Here is a 14,071-nt window from a genome sequence, read left to right as displayed (position 1 = left end):
ATAAAACAGAGAAAATTAAAGAGCCACGGAGAAGGGTTAATAAAGTATAATAATAAAGTATAATGGAAGTTTCAAGTTACTGCATAGTTGATGGGGACAATCCTCTTTATGCCTGTTTCCTAGCGTAAATAGGAATAGCATTCCCTTCCATTCTCAGAAGTGTCTCAGTTCGGATGATAAATTATATACTCACTAGACACCAGTCTTTCTCAACCTTTTTTCTCATTACCATCCCCATAAAGAACCTTTTTAGATGTTTTTTCCCTGTTCACAATGCCATCCCCAGTCCCATGAAATTTTAATGCCAGAGATAATACTGTACATCTGTTTATGCACCGCGAGCCACAAACCACTGGAGCACAAACCATCTAAGATCTCTTTGTCTCCCAGGAATCCGTTTGGATGTCATCCCATTGAGAATGATACCCTACACAAATGACATGATTGCATTGCCATTTCTAACTCAGAAGCTGTGTTGTGACTGACAGGTTGATAATGTTGACTATTTCTTCCTTAAAATTGTTAAATAAGCAGGAGGCCATTGGCTTGAGGCTGTCTCCATACTTTGAGTTCCTACCTAAGGAATTGTAAGGAACTGCAACCTAACTTGGTACACAAACAAACTGAAAACCAGGCATGGAGTATAACAAACCCCCAATTCTCAGCCAATCACAAGTAGCTGAGCTTCAGCCCGCAGGCTGCCGACAATAGCCAAATAATTCAAACAAGGAGCTGTAATCAGTCAAGCTATTTCTGTAACTCACTTCCCTTTTCTGTCTATAAAAACTTCCTGTTGGCTAGGCATGGCTCACACCTGTAATCCCAATACTTTGGGAGGCTAAGGCAGGAGGATTGCTTGAATCCAGGAGTTCTAGACCAGCCTAGGCAACATAGGGAGACACCATCTCTATAGAAAATTAAAAAAAAAAAAATTAGCCAGGCGTAGTTATGCACATCTGTAGTCCCAACTACTTGGGAGGGCAAGGCAGGAGAATCCCTTGAGCCCTGGAGTTCTAGATTGCAGTGAACCATGATTGTGCCACTGTGCTCCAGCCTGGGTGACAGAGTGAAACCCTGTCTCAAAAAAACAAAACAAACAACAACAAAACCTCCCTGGCCAAGTTGCAGAGTGGAACTCATTTAATTTGTCTAAAGTTTTTCTCTTAAAATTGTCTCCTCTCTTGGTTTTGCATTCTCCAACTTGTTTTCCTACATTGTGGACTTTTTCCTCAGTCTCTTCCAAGTGACTTGACTTTGTTTTCCTATTTCCTTTATAAGCTCCTTCTGCCAGGCATGGTGGCTCACACCTGTAATCCTAGCACTTTGGGAGGCCAAGGCGGGTGGGTCGCCTGAGGTCAGGAGATCGAGACCAGCCTGGTCAACATGGTAAAACCCCATCTCTACCAAAAATACAAAAAAAATCAGCCGAGCGTGGTAGCAGGCGCCTATAATCCCAGCTACTCAGGAGGCTGAGGCAGGAGAATCGCTTGAACCTGGGGGTCGGAGGTTGCAGTGAGCCAAGATTATACCACTTCACTCCAGGCTGGGCAAAAGAGCGAAACTCCAACTCTAAATAAATAAGCTGCTACTATAAGCCATACTTTTCAGAATGTCAAGGAAGGGGCATCGGAAGGTTATCTGAAAATTGAGATATTCGTACTGAAAAGGCAAAGGAACCAGAGGCAGTAGAATGTGTCTCCTTTCCTTGGTGGTAGTCATTCCCAGGTTTGGTTGATCAAGACTGCAGTGCACACCAGGAATCTCAAAGAACTGTCACAGCAGCTCTCAGTGACACTTAAGATACAGATGCAGCTTAAGTGACCAATGCTTTTTTATATCCATTTAGCACTCATTTTTCCCAAAATAAGACCTGTTTGGGTCAATTTGTTATTGTCCCAGGGCAGGCTTTTGCACTGTGTCGCTTCAGAGGCAGGGGCTAAGGAAAACCTGGGACTGTAACATCAGTACTGCACAAAGCCGTCTTCCGTATACAGCATAAGCACTATTCTATAAAATCGCCAGCAAGCCTCTGTTTCCTTGCAGTCAGCTACTTTTCTGCTGACTCTGCCCATTGCTCCCTTGCAACGTATTTTCATACTTTCTCTAATGATTCTGCCTTTCTTTACCTACAACTGTCTTGGTAAATTTTTTTACCCCAGTGCCACTGGCCTCAGATAGTCACCACTCACCTGCAACAAGCCTGAGAGCCAATTAAGACAAGGCTTTCCCCAAATAGCACAAATTTATATACCATTACTGTAGTTACTTAATGTACTCATTTATCATTTTAAAATTACCTTATGTATCATCAATTACATGGTATAGCTCTTACAGGAAAAACCAAATTAATGGAACTCTGCAATTCAATGTATCCCTTCCTCTGCCTCCAGCAGAAGCAACAGGGGCCATAAATTCTGATTTTAGATGCTACTCTTAACAGTATCTACACGACTTACTATAGTGTGTGTGTCCATGTGTGTGTGTGTTATAGAGTCTCACTCTGTCGCCCAGGCTGGAGTGCAGTGGTGCGGTCTTGGCTCACTGCATTCTCTGTCTCCTGGTTGCAGTGAGCGATTCTCCTGCCTCAGTCTCCCGAGTAGCTGGGATTACAGGCGCCCGCCACCATGCCTGGCTAATTTTTGTATTTTTATTACAGATGGGATTTCACCATGTTGGCCAGGCTGGTCTCAAACTCCTGACCTCAAGTGATCCGCCCGCCTCTGCCTCCCAAAGTGCTGGGATTACAGGTGTGAGCCACTGTGCAGGGCCGTACTTCTTACACCTAAAACTGGTTCAAAACACCATATAATAATTTTGAAAATAATTGAATTCTCAGTGAAATGTTTTCAGCAGTTTCAGGGGCCTGAGTTTTTGCTCTGAATCTGCATCTATTCTCAAGCCATGAAATAGCGTATTTTTGACCATTTTGATTCGAAATTCATTCCGTTGTTTCCTTCTTTTTTAAAACCTAAGGGAAAAACAGACATACACGGGATTTGAAAAGCTGGAAAGCAGTGGGTAGCGGCTGCGGGAGAAGATGAGAGGTCAGATTAGAAGACAGATTAGAAGAAAGGAATCTAGTCAGCCCCAGACAAGACAAATCCGCAAGGATGGAGGAAGCGTTTACTTCCTCAGCAGCCTAAAACAGCTCTATTTTTTTAAATCCAAACTTAGGCCAGATTTCTGCGGCGCCAAGAAAACGCAGTAAAAGCAAAGGCAAGATGTCCTTTTTTAAAAAAAAAAAAAAAGTCACATTCACAGAATACCGAGGAGACGGAGGCAGCTCTGTAATCGGTCGGGTGAGACGCGGACAAGCTCCCCCAGCCCCGGCCCCAGGCCCGCGCCCCTTCCCCCGCCGGCTGTTCGGATGGACCGCTAGGGGTCGCTGTGGGCCGCGCGTCCGAGGACCGGCCTCCTCCCCCACCTTCTCGGTCTCGCTGCTCCGCCCGCGCGGTGTCGGCGGCGCCAAAATCAAACGCGCCCTGGTCTTCCCCGCCCCTCGCCCCTCGCCCAACGCGCAGGCCCAGCCAGCGGAAGTCCCGGCGCCCGCGCCATGGTAAGGACTGAGGCTATGGTCCCGCGTCTTCTTCCTCCCTAGTGTGTGGGCTTCGCCGCCCCTCGTTGGCGTGTGGATCCCGGCCTGGCGTTGACCGCCATGCCGGGCCGCGGGAGCGGTCGCCCGGCTCTCGGCCTCCCAGTGGAGAGGGCAGGCCCGGCCCGGCCCCGCCGCGGCCATTCCGCACTCTGCGTCGTTCCCCGCCGCTCCGGTCCGGAGTTCCGAGGCGGGGGGGCGTCCGCGGCCTCCCGGCTGGCTGCACCCAGCGTCTGTCCCCAGGGCCCATCGGGCGGGTTAAGTTAGAACGCGGGAAGCGTTCGCGAACGTGACTCGAGAACCTCACCAACCCCGATTTATCTAAAAGACCACGAACCCCTTGAGAACCTGGGCTCCCTACGCCTCCAGCCTCGGCCACGCGTGGTGTAGCCCCCCATTAAGAACGGGGAGAGAAAGCGCAAGTGGGCGGGAGGGACTGCGGGAAGCGAACGTCTTGATCCCAAAGCGCCCTCCTGGTTTGTCACCATTGAGTGGTTTTCTGTATTGTAATACGTAGAGCACATTCCAGAACTTCTCAGTTTCGAGTTACCTAACGGATCTTCACCTTGTGCCAATTAGTCGATTTCTGTGAAAATGCCCCGGTTTCTGCCAAAGGGCAGGAGTCGCTGCTCCTGTGCCGGGCTCTGCTGGTTGTGTAGGGCGCTGATGCTTTTTTAAGGACCCTCTGCACTGAATAAGGCTTCCTCGTCTGTCATTATCGGTTAAGTCCTGGTAAGATTCCAGATCGGCTTTATGAGCTTAAGGTCTTTCTGCCCATCAAATCATTTTCATAAACCTTCAAAGTTTCATGCCGTTTTTTCTGCTTCAGTTGGCGAAGAATCAACATCTAGTTAAATGGATCTAAGATTTTAATATCTTCATTTACTTAAGTGGCCGTTAAACGTTGCCGAGCTAAAGGGGGCGGGGTGGGACACCAGGATCTAGTTGTATGCTATTTATTTGAAGATACTTGTCCAGATGTAGTTATAAATGATAACGGCTTCTTTGTGGTTAAACTAACAACCCAGCCACCTGGGCGTACAGTGCTCTAAGAAGCCAAACAGGACTACAGTTAAATCTGTTAGCAGTGCTCTTCAGTGTTACCAATTTTCTCTGCAGGGTTGCTGACCTCTTATAACTGACTTGGAGAACTGTGCAGCTCAAACGCGCTTTGTCCTTTTACCTGATCTCTCTCTCTTTATACATAAATCACCTTCTAATACTAAATGTGTTAACTCTTCAGAAGCTTACCTCTGATAATAGAGAATCCTTTTAAAAAATTAAAACTTTTGATAAGATGCGGACTTCCTATTTTTTAATATGTGATCAGGAAATAAGTTTAGTGTTGGTCAAAGGTAAACTTTTGATTGATTATGAATTAGAAACTGTTTTCATTTGGTTAGGCAGCCTAAGTAAATAGAGTTCGGGCAATTTTTGAAATTGGAAGAGTGCAGTGCTGAACTCTGAGAGCAGCAGTGACATCTACTTAATAATTCTTCATAATTTTATTGTAATTGATGAGTAGGGCTGGCTGTAGGAATTCCATAACTTCTAATTGAGAAGGTTCCTCAGATAACATGATTTTTAAAGTGGTTTAAAATACTTCCAGAAAGCTTCACAGTCCTTGAGTCAGATTTTGAGTCTCCTGACTTACTACTAATTTGAATGCATCGCTAACTTACACCATCAGGTTTTTCCTAGTCTTAATTAAATATTAAATACATCCTCATTGATTTTTTTTGAGAAGTTTCTAAATATGAGTATTAATATGGCATCTTTTTACATTAGTTATTTTAATTCTGGGTATGATACTCCTACTGTGGTTAATAGAAATTATTTCTAGTCATAAAAAAGACTGATGAATAAATCAGGCTGAAAACAATGGAAATGGATGATAGAGCTCATCCACATTTCCTGAGTAACTTCCATAGCTGCTGAGCTGAGTGTTGAGAGCTTTCCTAAAACCAGGACACTAGATTCTCCTCATTGCCTGCCTCTCGGGGGCAGATTCTTGTGGAGTGCGAGGAGCTGTTTAGAATATCAAAATGTTAGGATCTTGCCTAACACTTCGGGATCTGCTTTCTGCTAATGCAGCCACAGACTGAAGTTCTTAAGGGATTCCCACTGCCCTGCAGCGCCCTTGACATGGCCTTCAGATTCTGGGCTGACAAAAGTAGGGTTCTCAACCCTGCCACAATTAAAAAATATGTTGGAGAGGATTTTAAAAATATATTGGAGGATTTTTAAAATATGTTGCCCAGGTCCCATTCCAGAGATTTTGATTCCATTCATTCGACGTGAGCCTGGGCATCAGTATTTTTAAAAAACTCCTGAGCTGATTCTAATGTATGGCAGTTTAGGACCTGTTGGACTAGAAAAATATGTTGAAGGAGTCTTCTAACTGTTACGAATTTCATGCTTGATTTATCAGATACTGCAGAGGCAAGAATGAAGGCAGGCAGATAGAGCAGTCCTGGACCCTGGCTCTCAGCCCTAGGTTTAGTGAGCAGGTCTGTATGGGTTCCTGGAGTTTGCCTACCTGAGATTTCTCTGATTTATCTCTCCAAGCCAGGCAATACATGGTGTCACTGAATTCACTATGATTAATTCACTCGTTATATCTATGGGAGTATGGTAGGTGTTGGGGGGCTTAGGAGCCTGAGCAGTCTGAAATTTTAGAGTTGGGGGCTTTAGATACATGGTCCTAAAATTAAGGGCTTTATGTCTCCCCTTTCTAACTTGGCAGTAAGCCCTGGAAAGGCAAAGGCAGTTCATGTTCTGAAGAAGTTTTTCAGTGTGCTGGGAGAGACAAGTAAACATCTTTTCAATGTAGTAAGTGATTTGACGAAGGCGTGTTCTGGGAATACATGCTTAGCCTGTGAACTCAGGGAAGTTCTGGAGGGATAGCGCCTAAATTAAGCCTTGGGAGATGTTTTGGAGTTTTGAGTAGGCCAGAGAGGTGAGGGTGTTCTAGGTGGAGGAACAACATTTTTTTTAAGGACGGAAATGAGAGCATTCTTTGAGTAGATAATTGCAAGTAGTTTTTGTGTTACAACTCAAGTAGCTTAGGTTTCCATTCTGTTAATGGCAGAATTTGAGGTGGGGTGTGGTGGAAGAGGCTGTAAAAGGTAGCCTGGGGTTAGGTGATAAAGGGCTTTGTATATCATACTGGGGTACTCAGATACGCCTGGATGTCTGGGAGCCACTGGAGGGTTTTGAGCAAGGGAGGGACATGGTCATATTTATGTTTTCCCAGCACAGAATGTGAACATAGAGGGTGAGTCAAAGTGTGGTTAGGGGACTGGAGATATATTGCAGGAGACGGATGATGAAGGCCTGAATGAGGCAGTGGTAGTAGAGACAGGACAGATAAGAGAAGTAATTAAATGCTGAAACTGGCAGAACTTGGTGATTGGTTGGATGTGAGATAAGAGAGGTAAAGGTACCTAGGATGACTGTCAGGCCTCTGGCTTGGGTCACGAGGTAGTATCTGAGACTCAAGGTCTAGAATAGCAAGTTTGTGGGGAGTAGGTATGAGAGAGGAAGAGTTGAGTTTAGACAGAGTTGAATTTTGTCCAGCAGGCGGGTAGATGCATGAGACTGAAGCTCAGGAGCACACCCAGGGGTGAATGTAAAGATATGAGATCTCAGCGTGAGTGTTAATTAAAACCATGAAAGCAGATGAGATCAAAGATAAGATATTAGGAGATGGGGTCAGTAGCCAAACCCTGCAGCAAAACAGTGTTTGAGAGTGGACTGAGGAAGAAGAGAAAAATATAAACTTTAAGCTATTTATTTACCCATATTACTCATCAAGAAATACCTGATCATTTTTTTCCTGTGGGAATGAGTTAGTGCACCGGTTTTTTTTTTTTTTTTTTTTTTTTTTTTTGGGGGGGGGGGGGGGCTTTTTTTTGTTTCGTTTTGTTTTGAGACAGTGTCTTGCTTTGTTGCCCAGGCTGGTCTCAAACTCCTGGCCTCAAGTGATCCTCCAGCCTAAGCCTCCCAAAGTGCTGGGATTACAGGTGTGAGCCACCGCGCAGCCAAGTTAGTGGGTTTCTAGGTTTTACAAGAATTAAGACTCACTCACTCTAGTGTGTAGCCAGAATGGCAATTCCAAATCATTGTCTTCACTTATGTAAACTCACATTTTCTGATGATGTTTTTGGTTGGATGGGGCAGTCTTTAACTGTGGTTTTATGTCTGCTGTTTAAGCAAACAATTTGTATTCCTTTATAATCCCCTACAATGTTTGAGAAAGATGCAGATCACATAAGAAATATTAGTGCGGAATTTTTTATTAGAGAACTGGAGGTGATAGTGCTCACTCTTTTTTTTTTTCCTGTAAACCTTTGGGTTGGAGGAAATTTGGCTCCTTTCTCTTCTAACTTGGGATTTAGCTTTATATATTCTATATACAACATACTGTAAAATTTATTATTAACATATATTTCAGCTACATATTGTCTTAATTTCAAATTGGCTAAAGGGTATTACAGAAGAATAACCTGAGTAGGCTTCCATTTTCTACTTGGATAGGCCTTTCCTCCTTCCCTCTTGTCGTCCACATTGCTGCTATAATTAACTTACTAAAATGCAACTCTAATCTTGCCACTAGTCTGCTTTAGAAATTACTCAGCAGCTCCTCATTGTCTAGAATGAAGTCCACTCTCAGCTGGACAGTCAGCTTTCGTAATCTGACCCCACGCCTTTCTCATCCCATCTGCCACTCCCCATACATACTTCATACAATAATTATCCCCCACAGCTTATCCTTCTGGAGAATTCCATGTACTTCCATAACATTGTGCCTGTGTGTGATCTCCCCAAGATGTGCTTCTCACCATTTCTCAATTTGCCAAAATCTTTTTAATCTCTGTCCTTCTTAGGTAACCCTTCTTCCTCTGCATAGTGGAATTCATTCTGTTCTGGGTATTTATGTAGCAATTGGCACATGTAGCTGTTCATTAGCTATAAGTAGTTACATCTATCTATTTTCTGGAGAGATTGTAAGCCTTTGGAAGGTCAATACAGTGGCTTATCATTGGTTCACTTTATAAATACTGAATTTCTACGAAATGCCAGGCTCTATCTCAATTTATAGTTACTACCTTGGCAGCACCTAGCACAGTGGTTGGCAGATAGTAATTAAAATGAGTCTTTAGGTCTGACTTTGAGAGTATCAGACCTGTTGGTATCAGATAAGACCATGCATAAAATTTCAAATAATGTTGCAAATCTAGCTGTTTCCAAAATGTGTTTAAAAGCATTGTTTACTTTTTAATTTTTGTGCTTTAGTCAAAGAAAAAAGGACTGAGTGCAGAAGAAAAGAGAACTCGCATGATGGAAATATTTTTTGAAACAGTAAGTCATTTTCTTTAACACATAATTTTGTGTAATTTTCATCTTAAGTATATGTCATCCAATGTTAACTGCCCTTCTTTGTAAGACATCAATACTGATCAATTTCTTGAAGAATGGGTAAGATTCTGCAAATATTTGTGGCTCCTGTGAGTTATGGAGTTGAAAAAACATATCCCACTATTGGTAGAGTCTCTTTCACCCAAGCAGTCCTGTATACTGGCACCAGAATCTTCTGATGCATATATTTGATTGTCTCCCCTTTCTGCCTGAAAAATAATAATGACGAAAGCCCACATCTCCTGAGTGCTGCCTAGGTGCCAACCAGTCCTGGATCTCAAACAATAGAAGCCATAGTTCCAGGATTCAAACCAGGAAGAATCATTTGATTTCAGAGGGAGTACCAAATACTGTCTTTGGATTTTAAGTCTGTCTAATGTGTAACACATAGTTGATGGTACACAGGCCTCCTTAATTTATTCCAGATATTTGTACCTGCCACCAACAGGAAATATGTTTAAAGTTTCATCTCCTAAGTGACAGAGCCAGAGTTCAAACCCAGGTACCTGGCTCTAGAGCCTCCTGTCTCATGGCTTTACCCTGTTACTGGAAAGCTTTTCTTTGTCTTCAGGTTAAAGGCCACATAAATCTTTCACCTAAAACAACACTAACTTCAAGCCATATGATATGGCTTGGCAGGACCTGCATAGCCTCGTTGGCTATTTTCATCATATACAAATGTGAAGATGGGAAAAAGTGGTAAAATTGAATATTAACGTGATAAAATCCCTTTTCACTTTAAGGCAGATTCTTAGTAAAAAAAAAAAAAAAAAAAAAAGCAAAATACACTGGGGATTTGCCCACTAAGTATAATCTTATTCTTAAAAGTCATTGGCAGTTCAGAACAGGATATCATATTATGATGATGATATGGTTAGGAAGATAAATTGGTGAAGTCTCTATATGCAAATTACGGCAATTATTCTGCTGAGTTGAAATATTTTTTCCTATGGTCTCAGCAAGAAAAGTAGGTTTAATTCCTGCAAGACAGTAGAAAGCTGAGGAGAGTGTTGGGGAAATTATTTTGTCATTTTACAATATTGTTAATTATCTCAAATATAAAAAGTGACAGTTTCTAACTGAAAAATTTTAAACCTTGTCCTCAGTAACACCAAAACATGAAAAACTCTGAGGATCAGCAGTTTAAGGAAGTTAGTAATTAGTGAGGTTTTCCATAAAGCTGGGAATTAATTGTACTGATTGATTCATTTCATATATTCCTATTTCTTTTTTTCATTATAGCCTAATCAGTTGCTGCTCATTTATTTAGTCTATCAGTTTTTTGATGGAATTGAAAAGTATAAGAGATTTGGCAAAAGTAATGGAGGCCATTTAATTTGTTCTCTCATGAATGGGATATGGTATATCCAGGATCCAGACTGATGTCAAAAGTAGATAAATATTCGATTTGCTTCAACATCTCAAAGCAAATCAACAATAATGGTGCAGAGTGAAAAGCATGGATTCTGGAATTCAGATTCAGGAATCTGGATTCTAATTTCGTTGTTGCAATTGGCAAGTAAAAATTCCAACAAAATCAAATATGGCTACTCAAGGATTTGTTACAGAATTTGACTTTCTTTAGATGTCAATAGCAGCCCCCTTTTCAAGACTAATGTCATGGGAAAATGCTTATAATTTAATGTTAAGTAGAAAATGTAAAATATAAAAAACAATGCATGATGACAGATATTAACAATGGTAAGATACAGGTGGATTTTGTTTTACACTCTTTGTTACCTACAGTGAACAAATACTACCTTTTTAATCAAATTAGAAAATCAACTAATGAAGCAGCACATACTATATTGCCTCTAATCATAAGTGGGCTGTCTGCAAGGTTTTGGAAATCTTTTAAAAACATAGTCATTGGTAATAATGACAACTCATAGAGAGAGTAAGAACCGTCAGGGACTATTTGAGGCACAAAATAGGCCACCAATAAATGTGTTGAGCTTTTTAAAAAATTACTTCAGCAAACAAATGAGTAGCTTTCCATTGGCACACAGATCTCTGGAATGGCGATGCGTATGCCCAGATAATTAAAATAAATATATAAATGGAGAAAAAGAGGCATAGACATGATCATGTATGGATGGATATATACATGCGTGTATGTGTGTTTTGGAGCTGCTAATGTAATAAATTATTTGCCTGTTGCACTTAGGAAGAACGTGAGAACAGTGTAGCTCAATAATTGAAAGTTTGCATCTGGAACCTGTTTAACTCAATAGCTTTGTGACCTTTAAGCAAGGTTCTTGACCTCTCTATGTCTGTTTCTTCTTCTCTCAAAGAAGATGATAATTTTACCCAGCTCACAGTGTTGGTATGGGGATTAAATAAGATAATATATTAAACAATGCCCAGGTCATAAGTGCTTTATGAAATGTTATCTAGGGCCAGATGCCACGGCTCACACCTGTAATTCCAATATTTTGGGAGACCAAGGCAGGAGGATCTGTTGAGCCCAAGAGTTTGAGGTTGGTAGTGAGCCGTGATCACACTCTGTCACTCAGGCACTCTAGCCCAGGTAACAGAATGAGACCTTGTCTTAAAAAAAAAAAAGAAAAAAAAAAGGGTTCAACATATGCAAATCAATAAATGTAATCCAGCATATAAACAGAACCAAAGACAAAAACCACATGATTATCTCAATAGATGCAGAAAAGGCCTTTGACAAAATTCAACAACCCTTCATGCTAAAAACTCTGAATAAATTTGGTATTGATGGAACGTATCTCAGAATAATAAGAGCTATTTGTGACAAACCCACAGCCAATATCATACTGAATGGGCAAAAACTGGAAGCATTCCCTTGGAAAACTGGCACAAGACAGGGATGCCCTCTCTCACCACTCCTATTCAACATAGTGTTGGAAGTTCTGGCGAGGGCAATCAGGCAAGAGAAAGAAATAAAGCATATTTAGTTAGGAAAAGAAGAAGTCAAATTGTCCCTGTTTGCAGATGACATGATTGTATATTTAGAAAACCCCATCGTCTCAGCCCAAAATCTCCTTAAGGTGATAAGCAACTTCAGCAAAGTCTCAGGATACAAAATCAATGTGCAAAAATCACAAGCATTCTTATACACCAGTAACAGACAAACAGAACCAAATCATGAATGAACTCCCATTCACAATAGCTTCAAAGAGAATAAAACACCTAGGAATCCAACTTACAAGGGATGTAAAGGACCTCTTCAAGGAGAACTACAAACCACTGCTCAATGAAATAAAAGAGGACACAAACAAATGAAAGAACATACCATGCTCATGGATAGGAAGACTCAATATTGTGAAAATGGCCATACTGCCCAAGGTAATTTATAGATTCAATGCCATCCCCACTAAGCTACCAATGACTTTCTTCACAGAATTGGAAAAAAACTGCTTTAAAGTTCATATGAACCCAAAAAAGAGCCCCATTGCCAAGACAATCCTAAGCCAAGAGAACAAAGCTGGAAGCAGCATGCTACCTGACTTCAAACTATGCTACAAGGCTACAGTAACCAAAACAGCATGGTACTGGTACCAAAACAGAGACAGAGACCAATGGAAAAGAACAGAGCCCTCAGAAATAATACCACACATCTACAACTATCTGATGATCTTTGACAAACCTGACAAAAACAAGAAATGGGGAAAGGATTCCCTATTTAATAAATGGTGCTGGGAAAATTGGCTAGCCATAAGTAGAAAGCTGAAACTGGATCCTTTCCTTACTCCTTATATGAAAATTAATTCAAGATGGAATAGAGACTTAAATATTAGACCTAAAAGCATAAAAACCCTAGAAGAAAAGCTGGATAATACCATTCAGGACATAGGCATGGGCAAGGACTTCATGTCTAAAACACCAAAAGCAACAGCAACAAAAGCCAAAATTGACAAAAGGGATCTAATTAAACTTAAGAGCTTCTGCACAGCAAAAGAAACTACCATCAGAGTGAACAGGCAACCTACAGAATGGGAGAAAATTTTTGCAATCTACTCATCTGACAAAGGGTTAATACCCAGAACCTACAAAGAACTCAAACAAATTTACAAGAAAAAAACAACCCTATCAAAAAGTGGGCAAAGGATATGAACAGATACTTCTCAAAACAAGACATTCATACAGCCAAGACACATGAAAAAATGCTCATCAACACTCGCCATCAGAGAAATGCAAATCAAAACCACAATGAGATACCATCTCACACCAGTTAGAATGGCGATCATTAAAAAGTCAGGAAACAACATGTGCTGGAGAGGATGTGGACAAATAGGAACACTTTTACACTGTTGGTGGGACTGTAAATTAGTTCAACCATTGTGGAAAACAGTGTGGCAATTCCTCAAGGATCTAGAACTAGAAATACCGTTTGACCCAGCCATCCCATTACTGGGTATATACCCAAAGGATTGTAAGTCATGCTGCTATAAAGACACATGCACACGTATGTTTATTGCGGCACTATTCACAATAGCAAAGACTTAGAATCAACCCAAATGTCCATCAGTGACAGACTGGTTTAAGAAAATGTGGCACATATACACCATGGAATACTATGCAGCCATAAAAAAGGATGAGTTTGTGTCCTTTGTAGGGACGTGGATGCAGCTGGAAACCATCATTCTCAGCAAACTATCATAAGAACAGAAAACCAAAGACCGCATGTTCTCGCTCATAGGTGGGAATTGAACAATGAGATCACTTGGACACAGGAAGGGGAACATCACACACTGGGGCCTATTGTGGGGAGGAGGTAGGGGGGAGGGATAGCTTTAGGAGATATACCTAATGTAAATGACGAGTTAATGGGTGCAGCACACCAACATGGCACATACATACATATGTAACAAACCTGCATGTTGTGCACATGTACCCTAGAACTTGAAGTATTATAAAAAAAGAAAAAGAAATAAAAAAGAACAATATTATCTAGGATTATATGTCTTCCATGGTATCCTACACATAGTTCTTTTTATATTGTCTTCATCCCTTCTTCATTATCTCTGCTTAATGCCGGGGAGTCTAAGAACTGTGATTTACTTGAGATCATTTGCTCTGTCCACT

At 41.4% G+C, this 14,071-nt stretch overlaps 1 protein-coding gene across 4 annotated transcripts in view; it reads left to right on the top strand.

Moving 5' to 3' along the window:
* Positions 1-3,403: 3,403 nt before the first annotated feature.
* Positions 3,404-14,071, top strand: part of LOC105463501 (meiotic nuclear divisions 1) — a 118,695-nt gene continuing 108,027 nt past the window's right edge. For 2 of the 4 annotated variants that reach the window (XM_024787258.2, XM_071092922.1), the window contains exons 1-2: positions 3,405-3,556; positions 8,891-8,956. In XM_024787258.2, the coding sequence (XP_024643026.1) occupies positions 3,554-3,556; positions 8,891-8,956 (69 nt within the window). In that variant the 5' untranslated portion in view covers positions 3,405-3,553. Of the gene's footprint in view, positions 3,557-3,781; positions 4,325-8,890; positions 8,957-14,071 lie in introns of those variants that run through there. The other 2 variants (XM_071092921.1, XM_024787260.2) reach the window with 2 other exon arrangements.

The sequence above is a fragment of the Macaca nemestrina genome, chromosome 3 (assembly GCF_043159975.1).
Source record: "Macaca nemestrina isolate mMacNem1 chromosome 3, mMacNem.hap1, whole genome shotgun sequence".
Lineage (NCBI taxonomy): Eukaryota > Metazoa > Chordata > Mammalia > Primates > Cercopithecidae > Macaca > Macaca nemestrina.
The sequence above is the reverse complement of the archived record's forward strand: the minus strand, read 5'-3'. Positions and strand labels throughout refer to the sequence as shown.